This window comes from Epargyreus clarus, unplaced genomic scaffold, assembly GCF_041222505.1.
Source record: "Epargyreus clarus isolate Ecla_fem2 unplaced genomic scaffold, WU_Ecla_fem_2.2 ptg000005l, whole genome shotgun sequence".
NCBI classification, from domain to species: Eukaryota; Metazoa; Arthropoda; class Insecta; order Lepidoptera; family Hesperiidae; genus Epargyreus; species Epargyreus clarus.
In genome coordinates, this window is record NW_027332213.1 from 12,577,740 (window position 1) to 12,598,385 (window position 20,646).

The window sequence follows — 20,646 nt, forward strand, 5'->3', positions numbered from 1 at the left end:
CTCAAAGTGCCCTTAAAGGCGCAATTTTGTACTATATCGATCTGTTTGTCAGTTCGATGTTTAGTTCGTAATTAAAGCGGTTTTACATTTGTAAAGTTACCAAACACGTATATATAAAATGAAAGACACTTCTAACAAAACAGGATAACATATAGAAATATGAAGCTCGTAAGTTCTTAATTTGATGATTACCATAATTATGTGATGTCATCATAGAATTACTACGAATCAGATTAAATAAATAATTATTTAAAACAGTGTTAAATGCGTCATACAAAACGACGCGCGTAAATTTGTATGTTAAAATAGCATTATCTCCAAATAATCACATTACTTCATAACCTCATATACACATATTATATCTCAAACTCCCCAGCAGGTCACGTTGCAGTTACGTTATGTTGCACTGCATCCGTCACCAACCGACGTATGCACATTCCGCTTTGTTGCTACGAACCGACAGGGCAAAGATCACACTCAGCCTTATACACAAAACCATAAAGCCCTAAGTGACGTGTACGCGTAAATCTAAACTCTCAATCAGTCGACTTTGCATTTTTGAAAAGTATTATCGCTAAGCAACGTGCAACGCACTACTTCGCAATTAAACTACAAGGTTTAATATTGTTCACAAATATTTTGCAACGAGACCACCTTATTCAATTTGCGCGTGTAGTAAGACTACGAGAAGGCCACGTCTGCACTTAAACTCGGTTATCTTATTAGGGTTCTTGAGAAGTCCATTAAGTTGTTTGTACCCTAAAAATGACTATTTATGTCTCACAAATGTCACTAGCAATCGTTCCTATTAGGTGTAAGAAAGTAAACAACCAGAAATAAGACTATCTAAATGAACAAAAATATTTAACTTCGCTTCAGATAACGTATCTATGTAATGGTATATGTTCTGGGTAATACCCGGTACAATTAGTTTCTTTTAAAAGGTTTCGTATAAATTGCTGGAACGTGAATAAACCTAGATTTAGTAAAAAAACAAACTGATTTAGCTAACAAATTGGACGAACAACGAGGAAATTCTGAAAACTATTAACAAGAGTCGTTCTTTAGAAAGAAGTGCAAACACAATCGCCCACCCGTGACGGAAAAACCACCTAATTTATTAAGATCTACGAAATTCGCCGCCATCAAAGTAATGTTTTCAACGTTTGGCAATTCAGGTCAGGGTCCTACGTTATAACGTTAGCTATCGCTACAGCGTTCGTGGTGTCCCCTCCAGTGACACCGCATAACTCGACGAAAATTTATTTGTATGTAGTTAACAAATCAATTTCATTCACTTACTTAACTGTTAACAATTGAGAAATAATAGTTTAAAAAAGTTAACTACAACACAACTGAAATCAATTTCTGTCTACTAGAAAAACTAGTATTGCACATACTGACAGGAACAGCGGTTAAAATAAAAATTAATGGTTCGCAATATCGGCACGGAATAAGTGTGCCAAGGCGACCACTCGATTAGTCGAAAACGTGATGTTCGATTACAATTCTACAACAATATAATCGACTGACTAAATTAAACACATTCAAACGTTAACTAAAATTCAATAGAAGAGGCATTGTTATCGGAATAAATAGGTACTTAGGCCATGTTTTCACTGGCGGTTAGCAACGCTTTAGCTACGTTTAGTTGTTTCAATATGACGGCAGATACATCTGTTAGAGAAACGTTTATCTTGTGGAGCATTAAGCAGTAAGACTTTAGAGTACAGGGCGCGATAACATCAATGATAGTGCTAGCCATTAAACCGCGTCTATAAGTTTTCTGTTCGCGCATTTGTGTTAGTATCTATGTGTGTATGTTTGTGTTAGCGGTTGGTGTGCGCCGCACCGCGCCGTGCCCCGTTGACCCAGTTGCCGAGTGTTCGCTACGCAATTCGAGCGCGACCCGCTTCGCCGTTGCACCGACACAACACACACCTCCAACTCCCTACAGATGATACTAAACACATGTGCCGGAGTCAACGCCGACACCGCCTCAATCTCCCGTGGTGCACATGTGCCCACCCCTAGCGTCGCATTCGTTTTTGAAGTGATTTGTATATTTCTCCGTGTATAAAAACACGAATAAACTTTAAATACGCTCCAGCTTCTCGAAAGTTCACAGGTAGAGTTCGAAGATTGAATTGCCAAGACAACGCAAAAAAAGTATTGTTATTACTTTTTCGACAAAGGTACGAAAACTAAGGTATTATCCGATGGGAACTCTAGTGGAACGAATACATTGTCTTACAGCTAAACGCAGGTCTAGCAATGTTCATCCATTGGCACGGCAGCCTCGAGCCACGCAAAATGCAAAGCTACAAGAGTAATGAGGAAGCTATAAGAATATATTGATAATAGAGTTGAACGATGTAACATATTTTTTATCTCAATTCATCTTTGCTAGCTATATTTCAACGTTTAAAACGTTTGCCCAAATGATATGGCGGCCTAATTTAATATTGTTTCAGCCACCTCCCACGAACAGAATATAGGTCGAACATCCAACTACCAGAAGACTCATGAATCTTATCATCCACTCAATTGATCAAATTTAAGCGGTCGAGACAAAATACAGGTCTGACCACTCGACCAACGGTAACTGTAACGGTAACAGGCAAAAAATCGTGCACTACTAAGGAAATCCCTCAGAATCATATATATAATACATTGTAAATACAATGTCATAATCATTTCCTACTGAATAAATTTATAAATAATTTATAAACAGACGACTCTATTAATCTCATTAGAATTGACATTGCCGATACGAAATTGTACTTAAACAGCGACTATTCGCTAATTGCAAAATGTACTTGCATATGTGTGAAGGAACCTTGGATCTTGTTTGATGGTATTTAATGATAACAACAAAAAATAAACACTACGCGGAAACACCTCAGCAGCCAATGTCGAGAACAAGGTCGATAAAATTGTTGCTTGGCGTTAATTCGATAAAAAAAAATACAAACGCATGTGAATATCGACGATTGCGCCCCCGCACATCGAACACGCGTCTCTATAAGCGGAAAAGGCAGCGAAAATAGACGAGCCCCGAGTCTCCGCATATTCTCCGAATATATCCGCATATTTCACAATATGAAAGTATGATTCCGAGTATCAGCCGCTGATTCAGCAGGTTTGTGCGTATCACAAAGCAGGACGAGAAGGACAATGACATTAGCATTTGAAGGAGTGCGTCACAAACGTGCACAATGACGCTCCGACAATGGAACACGCACGGCAAGATGGCCGCCGCGGCGCGTCAGCTGATCGCGCACACGCAGCGCGGACACAGCTGTGGCCGCCGCTCTACATATTGCTCTCTCTTTCAGTTGCTACGATTGAACACAATGGACGCGCTTCGTTATTGTCTCAAAAACAATGCCCGCTGCACCCGTTTAGTAACTACAGATTAAACAGAATGCACTGAAATAATTATAATGTGCTTCATTTATTAAAATAATTATTAATTGACGAAACAAACACTGCCAATAAAAGCAAGTAATACAAGCAAATACAAAGTAAGTAAATAATAAAAAATCATTGTTTGAAGATTTACTAGTTAGCGGTCAAACTTAGAATAAGAAATTATTACTTCATTTCTATATTTTCATTATATATTTAGAAAAATATATTGAATAGGTATGGATGTCAAACAATGAAAATAAAAATAATTCCCAATATATTCCTCTATACACACATAATTTAGTTTAAATGACCAAGAAACATATTCTAACAAATTTCGAAGCAAATGATCAATTATCGTTTGGCTCGACACCATATGCCGTTAACGTGCGCTACGAAGCATGGAAATGCTAATGAAAAATTTGCCATTAGCGGTCACTCATCCAAGGGCCGACCGCACTTGATGTCGCCTATCATTTTGCGTCTCTACAATATAAGTTATTTGACATTGACATATCGCCTGCGGTACGCCAGCGTTACCGAGCAATGTGCGCGCCGATCAATCATTATTAAAATTTGTACCTGTATAGCCCAGAGTAAGAAAAGATACGTTAGGATCTTACTGACTTCGCAATAATCCAGTTTCTATATAACTTACTAGTACGATAAGCTAAAATTAAATAAGATTTGAATTTTTTACTATTCATCCAGTACCTAAGTACTACCTAATTAGGTTTTATTATGAAAATTTGATTTCACTTTACTCAAATGTTACAGGGAACGACTAGTTATTTAACCTAAACAGCTTTTAGCGTAAACCTAATGATCACCAGAACACATGATTACAAACGAGATGAATGGCTATCTTAACGGTAATTAATTCTACTGTAATTTTCCAGCTCAATAACTAATATATTTTGTTAATATTCATACGTATAAATAAAATATTATAATGTACTGTTTTAATTGTTGTCATGAGTTTCTTCTCTTTTCCATGACAAAAAACGTACCAATTCACGCTCATTAAAACTATTCGCTTGTTTTGTATTAGTCATTTCACGACAAAACCGCATTGTCGTGATGTTTACGCTAAAAAGTAGATCTCCACTAGTCCTAGAAACTGTCATCGCAGCCGCAAATCCAAAACAATAACAGAAACGACCAAAGAATTCATGCTAATAGCCCTACCCACAATTTACAAGTTTATGTGTTTTGCTAACATATTAAGTCAATATGTATGATAAAAACAGCGTTGCATACCTACACCAAGTATCCTATCAGGTAAGTTATTTAAGAGATTAATGAACTAACACTCTTAGTAAGAACGCCGCACTTTATAATCAGCTTAACGGGAAACGTTATCAAGTAAAGTATTAAAAAATACTATTGTTGATTCCGAAAATAATCTAGTAGTATTCAAAAATTGCACGAAAGTTCTAAAACACACGAGGACATTGACCTGATACCAAGGTCGAGCCGGCGGCCTTCAAACAGCCTCGTCTAGGTGGCCTCGCACAGCCTCCACTCAGATACATCCAACGACGACACAGACGCACACAAAAACATCACATATTCGACCACAACTGACATTACCTTCAAGCAAGAATAAGAACCCATGGCCACGTAGAAGATACGATTGAAAACTTCACGAACGCGTACCGAACTATATCACGATCACATATTATATTTGCGAGAGGGAGGAGCACTAATTCACACTATTATCTATGCAGATAAGATGCATTAGTTGCACCTGATATAAAAGTGCACTGAATCGTTAAGGCGCATCGGCCTCGCGGCAACGAACGAGCTCCGACGCGCGCGGCGAGACGACGTGAACTGAACGAGCCCCTCACACCGCCGCGGCTCGCACAGATCGAGCAGCGGTCGCGCTGCCCGCCAGCCACTATTCGCGTCATTCTATTCACACGCTCACGCACTTACCAATACAAACAAGCCACCGCCAGCGAGCTGATAAACACACGCCCGCTATCTCGTCACACAACAACACGCTTCCAATCGTATCGACGGCACACGAGAGCGAATCGCGATGCGTACGTATCCATACTATTTCACAAAAAAAAGTAAACACTTTAACGCCACAAATTGAACTATTAGAAATTACAGAGAAGGGTCGATGACTCAGGCATGAGAACTCACATCGCTGTATGAATCACCGCTTTCCTAAATTATAAGTGCATTCTTATATGACGTCAGCGCCGTATTAATGTTAAGATAATTACCTAAAAAAATGTTTTCTACCGCCATTATAGATTCCAATTTTGTTTGAACAATCATACGGCCAGGCATGAATGTATCAAATGGGAAATTGCGCACTTAAACGCCCGTAAATATGTACTATTAGTTGTTACACGGAATATTTGTTTGAATAACAATATGTTTAATGAAATAACAAACAAAAAAACAAACTCGAGAGTATCGGCTGGAATAGCGAAGACGACGAACGCGGACAAAGCCGCGACGACGGCACGAGTCGTCGATCTCCCCCAAATTAGTCCTGGGCCGGGGCGCTGACCTCCGCTGCCGAGCCACGCGCTCCGCACCGTATTGCGACTTTCTTTACTCTCCCAAGCTCACAAAACAACGATCAACACTACCATTACCTGAATTCCTCCAAATCAAATCGGTTATCGAAACTAAACAACCATGCTTTTGTCTAGGAACGTGCGCGAAACGTCGGACAAAGAAAAATACATGGAAGGTCAATGAAATAGAAACACGTGGAAGTGAGGAACGAAACAGATAGTTTAAGATTTATTATACTACACAACACGTGATTTCGGTCGCCATCGGTATAACTGCTAAAATAGTTGGCACCGGCAAAGGTTGAAACGTTAATCGCAGTGAAAGAAATTGGCCAAGAGTACAAGCAGCCTTGTCAATTTGTAGTATTGTTACCGACTTCGTTACGAAGTCTACAGTGCATAGTTGTTTAGAGCGATGCTGATTTTAGCCTGACCAAAACATAAAGTAATTTATTAATCTCCGCAAAAAATAAAGAAAGGTGATTTGTTAAATAAATAAATTATTACACGGTAATTAACTGTGTATACATACGAGTTTAAATAACACAAAGAAATACTTCAGGAAATAAAGTAATGAACTTATACTCCTTTGTGAGGTTCACCACAAAGGACTTTGTGATGCTTTCGAAATATCCAGACAAAACATTGGCACCTACTTGGCTTATACCTACAGTCGTAAGTAATCTAAGTCAAAGTACGCCATTGACAAATTATGAGATTAAAAGTCCTGGGGGGTTACTACCATCTCTTAAAACAATATTATTTTAATCATACATTGAAATTTCGTACCACGACCTCGTTAAAGTAAGATTGTTTTTATAATATTACAATAAGCAGTTTTTTTATTGTCGGTCGAAGTTATTCATCTTTTTTGCAGGAAATTTAACTTTTCCAGCAAAATATGACCATTTTAGTTGGTTTTACACAATGGATAAGCAATAAATAAATAAGGGTTTGAGTTTAATCAACTGCGTATCTTTACTATGGTATGATGGAACACGAACGAACGAACGAACACGATGTCGTACGCGCCTTTATATTGCCTTTCTCACATCAGCTTTTACTATATGACAAATAGTAAAGAAATACACATAGCTCTGTGGTTTATGCAAACCATAAACAATATACAAACTATACAAAGTTAAACAATGTTAAAATGTTAACATTGTGCAGTTAGATGAGTGATAACTAACAAAATTTCGAGTGCGCATCTTTCTTAGAAGAACATATTAAGCAGTCGTCTATGAATCCACTTTAAATGTATATGGTGGAGATTTTTCCTGAAGTTGTGGGAGGCATACGTCCATTAGTAGGAAGTAAGAAGAGTTGCAGGTAACCAATTTATTAAACAAATTGGGGAAACAATTATGTATACACATAATACATTACACATGTTTTTATATATGCATAAGCATAGCTTGTAAATGTACATTAACATAGAATATGTACTTTTGGTATATACAAACAAGCAGTGACAGATCAGTGGCTAATCAGCAAGTAATTTTGGACAACTGCATTAACCGTGATAAAAATTAGAAACATACATTCCGGACCAATTGTTCCGATGATTAACTCTACCCGGTAATAGATAGCCTGGTGGATTAGGGTTTTAACATTTCAACTTTGTGCATTAGGTAATGAGTTAAAAATTAATGATGTTGAAAATACAATGACTTACGCGATGTTAGTGTATATAATCAGTTAAAGATATATGTGAATATATGATACATGAATGTGAAGTCATATTATTAATCAAAGTATTATGATATTCATATATTTCAAATGATCAACAGCAACGTTAAAGTAATTTATTAGTATGACGAGCACAATGATAAACACCCAAGAAATATGAACACCAATAATAAGATAGGGATAATACTACTTTTGTGTCATTTTCTTTAAAAAGTCCAATGGTCTTTAAGATGAACAATGAGGTGAAGCGGTATGTACATACCTGATGTTGAAAAAGCGAATTCCGTACCAAACAAATGTCTTTCCAAGTGCGGAGGCCCTTCAGCTCACAACCAGGCGACACCACGTCTGTGCGGTTGAGGTCAGCATCCACCGGCATCACAATGAATGGTTACACCACCTGCGACAATTGAAACATTCTATTTATATTTGACAAGTAAAGCAATATATTTTATAAGTGAGTAAAGAGGGGCTAATTAAATGAGATTAGTTCAGCAAACACACATCAACTAAATGGAAACATGATATCATTTCAAAGTGACTTTGACCATTTGAGTAAGTGAACCAGGTGGTAAACAATTCTTCCTACTGTCATTATAATATTCTACATACTACTTCTTAATGTTGACATATATGATTAATTTCTTCTTAACAAGTCATCTTAACATATTATTACCCCAATATTTATATTGCAACATGAACAACTACAAAAGCAACTTTAAACAGATCTGGTATACCATTTGAGGTAGGCCACAACAGAATCAATGAGGCAGCATTGAGGACTAAACTGAAAAATCCTAATGTTGTCATTGCTTTGTAGGCTTGACTATAGTATTACATTCAATCAAGCATATTGGGTTATGTATTCAACTAAACTTAAAATAAGACAAAAATCTTTAACAAAGGCTTTTACAAAAGAAAATATGAGGCCTATTCATAATCACAAATGTACTACTGAGTATACTATATTAAATACTGGACATAAAAAAATAGAAATACTTTTACTATAACTACTGACATGGCAAAAACGAGTCCACAATCTGCATCTCATTACGTTAAGGCTCATTACCAACTATTGTTTGCGGTTTGAGTGGTCAATATCACCAAGGTATGTACGGTACTCATAAGTGTCTGAGCAACTATTTAGTATAATATGACTATATAAACACGTAAACAATGCCTCTTGGACAGATTTTTCAAATTAAATCAAACATATATGTTCACCCTTGTTACCCTTAGTTTAAGGGGTTTAAAAAAATTAAATAAATATACTGTTAGGTGCATTCACAACAAATCAGATGCTCCAGCAGAAGTGGTATTAGCAACTGCATAGTAGCATAAATAAAGAGATATCCATCTACACAACTATTACTCGTGCACTCATAGCCAATGTGCAGTCAGCATAAGTATTATTAATTTAAGACCAATAAAGAGACCATAGATTGACTAGTTAGCATGACTACCATATGCATATAATATGTGATTATACAGAATACTCCAACATAGTCCTCAAAGACAGCTCTGATTAAATAACAGCTGGTAGACATACTTTAGAATAAATTGACAAACTACATTGGGAGTTTTATAATGCATCAATATATCAATATATTTGTGACAAATAAATTATATTACAATGAGAATATAAAAAAGTACACTACCTCACTACCTCTTACCTTTAACATATGCTCTACAAAGGCTTACACAAGGCATCTATTAAAAATGATAACTTCAAGATAAGCTAACAAAATGAATTTGGTTTCAATAATAGCATTATAATTCACACAATAATAAATATGCATGTATGCCCATATGCATGAGTGATTCTGCAATAACATGCAAAGCATGTAACATTATAAGTAGGTGTATCTTATTCCATGCACATAAATTATTTCTAAAATAATACCAACAATGTTTCTGAAATCTGCTCATACATTGATGCAACACAATAAATCTACACAGATAGTGTAAATCATTATTATTGTAGATTTAAAAAATCATCAGTTGATAATATTCATAAAATTAAAAATGATTTCGATGTCGTAATGGAAAAAATACTGTAAGAAACGACACGGGCGTAACCTTTCCAAAGTTTCGAAACAATATTCATTTGATTCAAGTTTACATATTGAAACGATACACTAATGTAAGATGATACGACAATCTCAAGCAGTGATATCAACGCCGCAGATTGAATGAGGGTAGGGGCTCTTCTTAGAATGTGCCTGTTCATAAAAACTTTTCCAAATACTTATGATATTACGAAATGTTTTTACTGTAATGAATATTGCACTACTTTAATAACAAATCTAGCAGCTACTTTCAAAGCAAAGACAAAGAAATGAAAATAATGTACCTAATATGCATGTACGCCTTCCTGAAGGTGGTGTCATGCATAAAATGCGTGTAATAGTTCAACATAGGTGCATAGCCAGCCTGGGCCACACACTGTATTTTCACTTAAATTAAAATATAAGGCACTTTGTATTTCAAAATAGTCAATTGAATACGTTTTATTGTGAGACAGAAACAAAGAAAATATTGAAGAACTTCGATAATTGGCATTCACGAAGAAAATGGCGTCATATCACACTAGTCACGGAACAAGGTACAATTTCGTCATATGAAAGCACATCTCACGATCACAACAAAACACCACAACAAAACTTGTACATGCTAAACTAATAATTTTCTTCAAAAATTACTCACTTAGAATAAGAATTCCAAAGAAAATCATCCAAAAACTCAAAGGACTGATGACAAGGCACTCCACTCACCGTTTGCAAAACCCAGACTACGAGTCACGTGACCAAGTCAGTGTTGCCAATACTAAATACATTAAGATAATTAAAATTACTGACTATATAGGCGTTATAAAGATTGGTTATTAAATTCGTTAATTAATAGGCGTAGGAAATACAATTAATACTTACATCAAATTAACTTCATTGTAATAGTGAAGAAAACTTGTCTATGAAAGGTTGATTTCCTCTCTGTGCACTAAGGCTTAAATATAAAATAATTGATAAACGATTTACCAACGGTTTTATCGATCCTTGTATTGATACTAATACGGTTTCTTAAAACAATGTAAAAATTACTACTTGAACACGTATATAAATGTGAATCATGTCTAGTTTGCCGAATCCAAGATAACAGTTTAGAAAAGTAGATAGTTTGTATCAACGCGTATTGAATGTCTTAAAGCGGAGACAATAAAACAAAAAAAACAACCAGTGATTTTTTTTTTTCTATAATTTTATTCAAAAGGCACATTGAAGAATAATAAATATTTATTTAAACTTATCTCTCAACTCTAATTATTAAGGAAAGACTTACAAAAACATTTAAAAAAAAATTAGTGACTTCGTATCCTGTTAAATTTTAAAATTAAATATGTTTCACATCACGAGCATGTCACGAGCATAGACGTGAACATGTAAAATAAAAAAATATATAATGTGTATAATCACGGAACAATAAAATATGTAATGTAGAGTATGATGTATGGATAGGTGGACCTAAGTGACTAACAATTTCATCAATGATTAAATTTCTTAGCTCTTAGAAGGCCACGAATTTTATACCAAGAATTTACCTAAATGGATGTTTTTGATGTGAAACATCTATAGCCGCACGTAAAACCGATTTCTGGCGTGGCGACGCATGCCACGCTATACGATGGTATATATATACAGTCTATATGCAATAGTGTGTACGGTGTGGCGACGCGTCGCCATGCGCAATAACTATTACCGAAGTCACTGATTATACGAATTAAGTAGTCACGATTTGAAATAAATTCGTAAATTTTTGTATTTAATGAAAATAAATGTTTATTCAATAAATAGTCATCGTTATCTGGAAAAAAAATGTAATATTTTATTTTATCATTATGACATATTTAGTACCTATCACAATATGTTCTTTTCTGCATATTACTTTTACAAAATAATGACGATGTTTCACATCTGCCAGGCGTCCCGTGACGGCTCACATTTTTTTGTATACAATTTTCTATTGTGTTTATTGCATATTTTTTTAGGAAACAATTTACTATATATACTATTTATTCTTTGGTTGCTATACTAACTACATCTTTCTAAAATGTAATGCTGACTCACCAACCACGAGATCTACAGAAAGGAAGAATAGTGAGGATATACGCAGCAGGTAAATAATGATATGTTATCAATTTTAGCTCTAATGCTTGCTTAGTCGTTTTAATTAGATTCGACCTTAGAGTACATATTATTACATTTCGACTCTTAGATGCTTCCACACTCTGTACAGATTATATTTTTCTTCTGTAGCGGACATAGACAAAATGTCGGGAAAATAAACGAGACGGGATTGGCAACACTAACATACAAGTTGTCACTTTGACGTTGACAATTTGTCAGAATGTCAGTTGGATATTTCTGAGTCCTTTACTTTCAATTCGATGAATTCGAGTAACCTAAAAATTAAGATTTTGTTTGCGTCGGCGGCATTGTATTTTGAAAAAAGTGAAAAAGAAGAAACAATTTTATTTATTGTATATAAAACATTGTATTTAATTATTCATTAGTTGTAAAAATGCCGACTATATCAATAAAACGAGATGTCTTATTTGATGCACTTGGAAAAACTTACAGTAAGATAACATGTTTCTATCACGTCCACGTATTATTTAAGTTTTCATTGAATTAAATATCCTAAAACAATGAAGGGACAGCAAACTACATATAAGAGCTAGAAAGTGAATTAATAACTGGTGCTTTTAAAAGTTAAATAATATAATTTCATTGAATTTATAACTTTTATTCTTTCACAGCTGATGATGAGTTCCAAGACTTGTGCTTCGAGTTTGGATTAGAATTAGATGAAGTTGTAAGTAGAACTTTGTATTAATGTATTGTAAGTTCAGAGGTTTGTCCATAGGCAGTAAGAAAACTCTTTAATGAAGCGGAGCTGAAACATGAACCTGACCACACATAAAAGAGAAATGGATTAGTCCAATTACTAATGCCCATTAATAATAGTCAACCTATCCAAGGTTTAGCCTATCAAAGATTGACATTGGACAATTATTCCCTACTAGAAATTTTCAAATTTTAATATTTGTGTGTCAAAAATCGCTAGATAGTATTGTAACTACAACAACCTTCAAACCAAAATATAATATCTACCACTACATTGCTGTAACTTGCCTAAAATAGAATTAATGATACTTATATTACTTGCAGACATAGTATAGAATTTTTCTACTCAATCCTGATGAAACATTGACCACATGGACTTTAATATTTTACACACAGCTTAAATACCAAATGTATATATTTACAGACAACAGAGAAACAAATGTTGATGAAGGAGCAAGGGGAACAGGCTGGTACTGGGTTATCAGAAGATATACTGTACAGAATTGATATACCCGCTAACAGATATGATTTGCTATGTCTTGAAGGCCTGGTCAATGGTCTCCTGGTCTTCCAAGGAAAGTATGTAATTGTTATTCAACTCCTAAAATCTTTTTTATCTATGTTTATTTATAAAACAAAGTCTTTTTAACTCAATATATTTTTGACAAAACCAATCTCAGAATTTTGTTTACTTTACATTTATACATTTTTTGTATTAACTATATGCTCTGCATGCATAAAATATTAAATTTTCCTTTAAAAATAACACAAAAATCAGTTTAAAAAATCTTCGGTTTGTTGATGAAACCTCTGTCAATTCCCAAAAATATTTCATAATCTTTTTCATTATATGAGTTATGCCTCCATACTTTGAGTATACATTATATTATTTGTATTATACTTATGTTACAGAAAAGCTCCACCTGAGTATAAACTGAAGAAGTACGAAGACTGCTACTCCTTGCATTTGACACCTGCAACTGCACAAATCAGGCCGTATGCTGTGGCCGCTGTGCTCAGAGGCATCTCCTTCACTAAGGAGAGTTACAACAGTTTCATAGATTTGCAGGCAAGTAGCTTTTTTGTGGAACTTTTTAAGCTAGGCATGTAGCAGATTTAAACAAAAATATTACTATCCTGGTTTTAACTGCTAAAACAAATGTTTATATTTATTTCATAATCAATGCTTGAAAGGTAATACTTACTAAGGGACATTTTGTTAACTGTACATGAGATTTATTTGAACATAAAATATTTAGAAAAAAAGATTGAATAAATTCACATAATTGTTGAATTAAAAATATTTCTATCTGTCTATATTTCTGTCGGTTAAAATCATTTAAGTCTAAAAATTAGATGCATTTACTAAGCATATTTTTTAGTATTTCTTTATAACTCTCCACTCTTATCTACATGTATTCCTGTTTGCGTTTCAAGTGTTGATACATACATATTTATGTTATATTGACAGTAAAATTTCCAAATACAAAAGTAATACCATAGATTAGTAAAGATACTTCGCCGCCTTAAAATTGAATGAAGGCACAAACGGTTTATTAGTAAGTTCTTTTTTTGAATTCTTGACAAATAAAAACATTTTTAGAGAAAATTTACGAATAAATAACTAATACTGCGTAATTTACATAAAAAATGAATAATTATTTCAAATATTTTAAGGACATTTTAGCATGGAGACGTGGCAAAACTTTTTTACGCAACTATTTCAATTCTGAAAACTGGGTACATTTTTTTGTTAGGAGTGGCTAATCTTTACTAATCTCTGAGTAATACATAAAAAAATTATACCTGTTGTACTCATCAGCCAGAAATGATACTAATATGATAAAACTAATATCTACCTTTTCCATTACTTTCAGGACAAACTACATCAAAACATCTGCAGAAAACGAACTTTAGTAGCCATCGGCACTCACGATCTGGACACCATACAGGGACCATTTGTGTACGACGCACTACCACCAAATGAAATTAAATTCAAAGCTCTCAATCAAACAAAGGAAATGACTGCAACTGAATTGATGGAGTTGTATTCAGTATGTACATTTCTTTTATATAAAAGTTATGTTTATTTGTAATTCTTGATATTATGTAAAAGTTTTATAATGCTAGATGAATTATTTGTTATTTATTGCATTGGTTTTAAGTGTGGGGATATCTAGACATGTCTTGAAGTATGTGATTGTTTTCAAATAGTTTCTATTTTATTTTGAAGTGGTTTGGGACTGATGGCTATATTAAGTGGTCTACTGTATGTATTATTTTTAATATTTATACTAAAGTACCAATATTTCTATATTTTATCAATATCAATATTAATTATTTTTGCTAAAAGTCATTCCAGTACTTATTTTGGGCATCTTTAGGGTGCATTATTATTTCAGTATCGTTTAATATTTATTGTATTTTTTTCATTCTGTATCATTTTGATATTCATATGCATGTGCCATATTTTTATTAACTTTATTTATTTTCATATTAGTATTTTTTTACATTTTTCAGACTCACGCCCAACTCAAGCAGTACCTTGGTATCATCCGGGACAGTCCAGTGTACCCGGTGATAAAGGACAAAAATGGAGTTGTGTTGTCCATGCCGCCCATCATTAACGGCGATCGCTCTAAGATTACCTTGGACACCAAGAATGTCTTCATAGAATGCACTGCAACTGACCTCACTAAGGTAAATATATCTTAATTTTTAATATGTTAATAGCAAAGAAGGAGTAGTCGACTTGTAAATAAGTGGATACAGCAGTATCAGTAGGGGCAGCAGCCCCTAGACACCTGTGATCAAGCCCAGGAAGAATTGTAGAAACATGACATGGCCACATACTTGCTTCAACTAGGATCAAATCCAAATAGGATCCATGTCATCATCTTTCATAGAAACAACGTTATCCTACAGGAATTGTAGGAACCTTGTGTGTTTACCCTTATCACACAAATCTAGAAATCAGCAGCATTGATTATTTGGTTATATCAATATGGTTAATGGATTATACTGGCTTGTTTATATTATAATGTCTATTAGTCCTGTATGCTTTGACCAAAATTCATTTTATAATAATATACATTGTTCATATCTATTCCAGGCAATAGTAGTTCTAGATACAATGGTGACTATGTTCTCGGAGCACTGCAGCAATAAGTACGAAGTGCAGCAATGTAAAGTGTTCGCGCCCGACGGCACGTACGAGCTCTACCCCAAAATGGAGTACCGGGAAGAGATAATTAACGTTGATAAGGCTAACAATTATATTGGGATTAGGTATGTATAGGATAGAAAATAATGTAATAAAATAGGCGAAATTCCTCTTGAGCTATTTCCAGTGAGCATTTTTCGGCTTTCTCATTGGGTTTCCGGGATTAGTATCCCAGGCAACCTGTGTTCCCTCAAAGATATATTTATGTATGTAGAAGATAATTGATCGCTTGGTATAGCGATAAAAATGTCTTAAGGAAAAGGTACCCAGGAAGTCGATATTAAAATCAGAGCTAAATGTCATCTTATAACAAAAACACATCTTATGACAAAGATTCAAAAAAGCTACCTTTAAAATTCGGCGATGAAAACGACACTTCGGATGTTGCAAATCACCAACAGTCTAGGACTTTCCATTAATTGATCCATCTACTTTATGGTGCAATATGCTTGTGTCCCTACAACCTAAAAAGTAATTAATGGACTGACTTAAAAAATATAATACAATGTTGCATTTCTATTTAGGGGTGTTTTATATATTTTTTATCCCGAAGTTCATGCGGAAACGAATCCTTTACTTTCTTCCATAATAAATAATTGAGCCTATAGCTACCTACTTATACGCTAAATAAGTAAACAGAACTTTTTATAAATATCAAATTTAAAACGATACATAAATATATAATTTTCAGCGAAGATGGAGACAAACTAGCCAAGTTATTGTCTCGTATGTGCCTGACCACCACATGCGATGATACTCTGTTGAGGGTACAAGTGCCACCCACACGCCATGACGTCATACACGCCTGCGATCTGTACGAGGACGTCGCTATTGCTTATGGGTAAGTGAGAAGATGACTTTGTTTTAAATCAATTAGGCAGTAATGTCAACTTTTTTTACTGTACAATAGTGTGATTTTTTTTATTGTACATTGAATTGCCTGTATGAATGTAGTGTAAAACAATTTCTGTTTGAACACCATTCTGTCTGAACACAATTGCATTATAAGAACAGTTAAAAAATCTGTTATTCAGTGTTTTCAATTTAAGGGATAGTGTTCCTAATAGCCAAATATACTTAGTCTAATTTAGATCTGGTATTTGCACTAGATTTTTGTTATTAACAAAAATAAATAAAATAGAAAAAACAAAAGACCACAAAAATAATAGTCGACCTGGCAAATAAGAAGTTCTGCACCAGGATTCAAATTTTCAACATTTTTAGGCTTAGGTTAGGATACCGTTTTTACCATTTGGGTTATGATTTAGGTATGGAACCCTAAAAAGGACAAACCCACAAAGATTCATAACAGGTTTTTCGTCAAATGACGTCAAGTTCAACACCATACATACAAAATTCATTTCATTATCGTTATATTCTGTTTCCATTAACAAATATTCGTGTTGTTTAATTTCATGAAATCATGACATTCTACATACTATTTCCATTTTCAACAACTACCTATACCGTATACCTTCCAGCTATAACAAGATCCCCCGGCGTCCCTCGCACGTGGTGACAGCGGGCGCTCAGCAGCCGCTCAACAAACTAACGGAGCAGTTGCGACATGAATGTGCACACGCTGGATACACTGAGGCTCTCACCTTCACGCTCGTGAGTTGTTTGTCATAAAGGCTACTTGATCTACTTGGTTTAATTAAAACGATACTCAAGTGAAAGTAGTATGTTTAGCTCGGTGAAACAGTCATATGAAAGGATAAATGTAAAAGTGGCAATCCACCATTATTCATATTCATCATCATCAACCTATCACTGTCCCACTGCTGGGCACGGGTCTCCTCTCAGAATGAGAAGGATTAGGGCATAGTCCACCGCGCTGGCCAAGTGCGTATTGGTAGACTTCACATACCGTAGAAAACTTTTTTTAAGTTTCCTCTCGATGTTTTCCTTCACCGTTAAAGCAAGTGATAATTAATTTCTAATACGCACATATCTTTGAAAAATCTGAGATGCGTGCCTGAGATTTGAACTTCGGGCCCCTCGATTGAGAGGGCGAATTTCTTAACCACTAGGCTATCACTGCACTTATAATTCATATTAGAACTGTAAATTTATAACTTCAATTCGAAAAAAAATGAGGTAAAAATATAACGTGGAATGACGAGCTGGGTAACAAAAATGGTGAAGTAAAATGGCATATAAATGTAAAAGCGTGGTAACGGCGGGATGGATGAAATTACGAAGAAAAAGCGTTTGGCGAGTGGCGAGAAAGAAAAAAAAAAGATAAAATTGTACAAAAGACGCTCGTAGGTCATTTAAAAGTCCATCATTTCATATTATGTAATTATATGAATATACTAGAGCCCTAATAAAAGGACTGCTGTTCATAAAACTAAAAGATTTGCATTAGAAGTAGCAAACTCTTCACGATAATTTAATTTCCAGTCTTTGATAAGCGAAGATACTTCGTCGCCTTGAAATTGAATGAAGCCCAAAAGGCTGATTTGTCAGTTATTTCTTTGAATTCTTGACAAATAAATAATATTTTTAGGCAAAATTTACGATAATAAATAACAAGTACTGCGTAATTTACATAATAAATAAATAAGTATTTCAAATATTTTAGGGACATTTTAGTACGGAGACGTGGCAAAACTTGTTTACGCAATTATTTCAATTGTCAAAACTGGTTACATTGTCTTTACACTTAGGGGTATGAAACATACATAGTAGCCGATTCTCAGACCTACTAAATATGCATATAAAATTTGGTAAAAAAAGGTAAAACCATTTCGGAGGAGTACGGTAACTAACATTGTGACATGAGAATTTTATATATAAGATAAATATAAAACTATTTTTTTTTAATTAAATGTAGTTATGGATATTAAGTAACTGTATCTAATCCAAATTCGTAACGATAATTTAATTTCCAGTGTTCCCGCGAGGACGTGTCAACGAAGCTCGGCGTGGAGCTGTCGTTGGTGCCCGCGGCGCAGGTGGCCAACCCGAAGACGCTGGAGTTCCAGCTGGCGCGGCCGCAGCTGCTGCCCGGCCTGCTGCGCACGCTGGCCGCCAACCGCCGCATGCCGCTGCCGCTCAAGCTGTTCGAGATCAGCGATGTGGTGTTGCTGGATCCTAGCGCTGGTGAGAACTACTTTGAGGTTTTTTTTTATAATATGCGAGTAGCAGACGAACATGCTGTCCACCTGATGATAAGTGGCTACTGCCGTCTATGGCCCATGAGTAAAATGTTATCGGATTCATTATAATTATATTTTATAAAAATAATTAAAAGTAAAAAAAATATTTTATAGATGACTTGTTCAATTTGAACAATAAGTGCACCTGAAGTAGGTCTTTTGTAAATTTGCTTTGTTTTTTTAATATTTTAAAGTATTTTACTGATACTTCATACAATAAACATTATTGTAATATTTTATTCGTCTACTTTTAGTACAAATGCAGAATTGTTTTACCTCAGGATAAAGATAATCTTTTGCTCTTATGTGGAACGTAAACAGACTATCTCTGGATGATCATGCTTTTTTAAAAACAAATACTCGATTTCCACAAAATGAAAGCGCATTCAAATACAAATAATAAAACTGTAAAAATTAAATTTACTTGTGTATAAACTTTGAATGTAAAGTTACATGTCAAAAAAATATACAGTACAATATTGAATGTGTGTTAAAAAGAAAACAATTTTTAAATAATCTATCCTCGTGCACGTGCAGAGACGGGCGCGTGCAACAGGCGTCGCGCGTGCGCCGTGTACTGCGGGCGCGCGGCCGGCTTCCAGTTCGTGCACGGCCTGCTCGACCGCCTCATGGCGCTGCTGCGCACCCCGCGCGGCCCCGCCGGCTACTGCCTGCGACAGTGCCAAGGTAAGGCAGGGTGACCCGGCCGCGTGCAAGAGATGGCGATTGTTTCCGAAAAAGTTCGAGTCTTGAATAAATTCTTATCAACATGATTCAGAACCAAACTTTCACTGAAAAACGTATCCGTCAGCAAAAACGTGTGTAACACGTTTGTTAATTTATTTTTCGATTTCGATTTTCTAGGATGAAATATTGAGTCACTAAATCGATCCATTATTGGAGATCGATTAAAATAATCGATTTTTTGGTCCTCAAGACCAATTCTATGATTAATCGATGTCAGATCTCTCTCAGGGAATGTGCAGACACGCATGCAATTAGCGTCGCGCGTGCGCGATGTACTTCGGGCAATGATTAAAACTCGATCGCCAAACTTTGAATCCTAATACACACTTCTGATTTGTCAATTTACTTTAAAACTGAAGGACAAATCGTAAGGAAACATAAGCAGCGCATATGCGTCATAATCTTATTGAGTATATATATAATAATTTTCTCTAAAACTCGAATAAGACAATATACTATTACTATTATTCAGTTATTTCACAAATATGTTCGAATTTATGCTATTTTTCATGTCAACGTATTAGACTTACAAAGAACTAATAAACATTTTTTAATTTTCACAGATCCTGCCTATTTTTCTGGGCGGTGTGCTGAAGTGCTACTATGTGATAAGGTGATCGGAAAAATTGGAGTTTTACATCCGAATGTGTTGGCCGCCTTCGAGCTTTCTAACCCATGCTCTGCAGTGGAAATTGACATTGAGCCATTCTTGTAAAATTTGTACAAATATTTATTAAATAAACTGTAAAATTAAAACTAACTTATTATTTGTTATGTTAAACCTAGAACTTACATGTTTCCATAGAATACTTGGATTTCACATCCCACAAAGTTAAGTTATAATACTCATAGACCTAATATAACTATATTAGGTCATGTTTCCGAGATCAGCAAAACAAAGGTACTTTAAAATTTAAGATTGGAGGAACAAACGAGCTTGCAGTACTCCATAAAGAACTAGTCCT

At 34.9% G+C, this 20,646-nt stretch overlaps 2 protein-coding genes across 5 annotated transcripts in view; one reads left to right on the plus strand and one right to left on the minus strand.

The window, feature by feature from the left end:
- drn (zinc finger AN1-type doctor no) overlaps nucleotides 1-10,389 on the minus strand; it is a 34,898-nt gene extending 24,509 nt beyond the window's left edge. Inside the window, exons 1-2 of one of the 4 annotated variants that reach the window (XM_073073236.1) lie at nucleotides 10,353-10,389; nucleotides 7,936-8,046 (exon numbers count right to left, since the gene is read on the minus strand). The gene's annotated coding sequence lies outside the window, so the exon portion shown is untranslated. Of the gene's footprint in view, nucleotides 1-4,870; nucleotides 4,894-5,004; nucleotides 5,253-7,908; nucleotides 8,047-10,352 lie in introns of those variants that run through there. The other 3 variants (XM_073073234.1, XM_073073237.1, XM_073073238.1) reach the window with 3 other exon arrangements.
- Nucleotides 10,390-12,096: 1,707 nt separating this feature from the next.
- On the plus strand, nucleotides 12,097-20,437 carry beta-PheRS (phenylalanine--tRNA ligase beta subunit). Its single transcript, XM_073073239.1, has 12 exons — nucleotides 12,097-12,279; nucleotides 12,460-12,515; nucleotides 12,972-13,126; nucleotides 13,460-13,616; nucleotides 14,425-14,601; nucleotides 15,068-15,247; nucleotides 15,660-15,835; nucleotides 16,462-16,611; nucleotides 17,252-17,384; nucleotides 18,668-18,878; nucleotides 19,472-19,621; nucleotides 20,245-20,437. Exons 1-12 carry the CDS (start codon nucleotides 12,222-12,224, stop codon nucleotides 20,394-20,396), a joined length of 1,755 nt encoding a protein of 584 aa, XP_072929340.1. The 5' UTR covers nucleotides 12,097-12,221; the 3' UTR covers nucleotides 20,397-20,437.
- The last annotated feature ends 209 nt before the right edge of the window (nucleotides 20,438-20,646 follow it).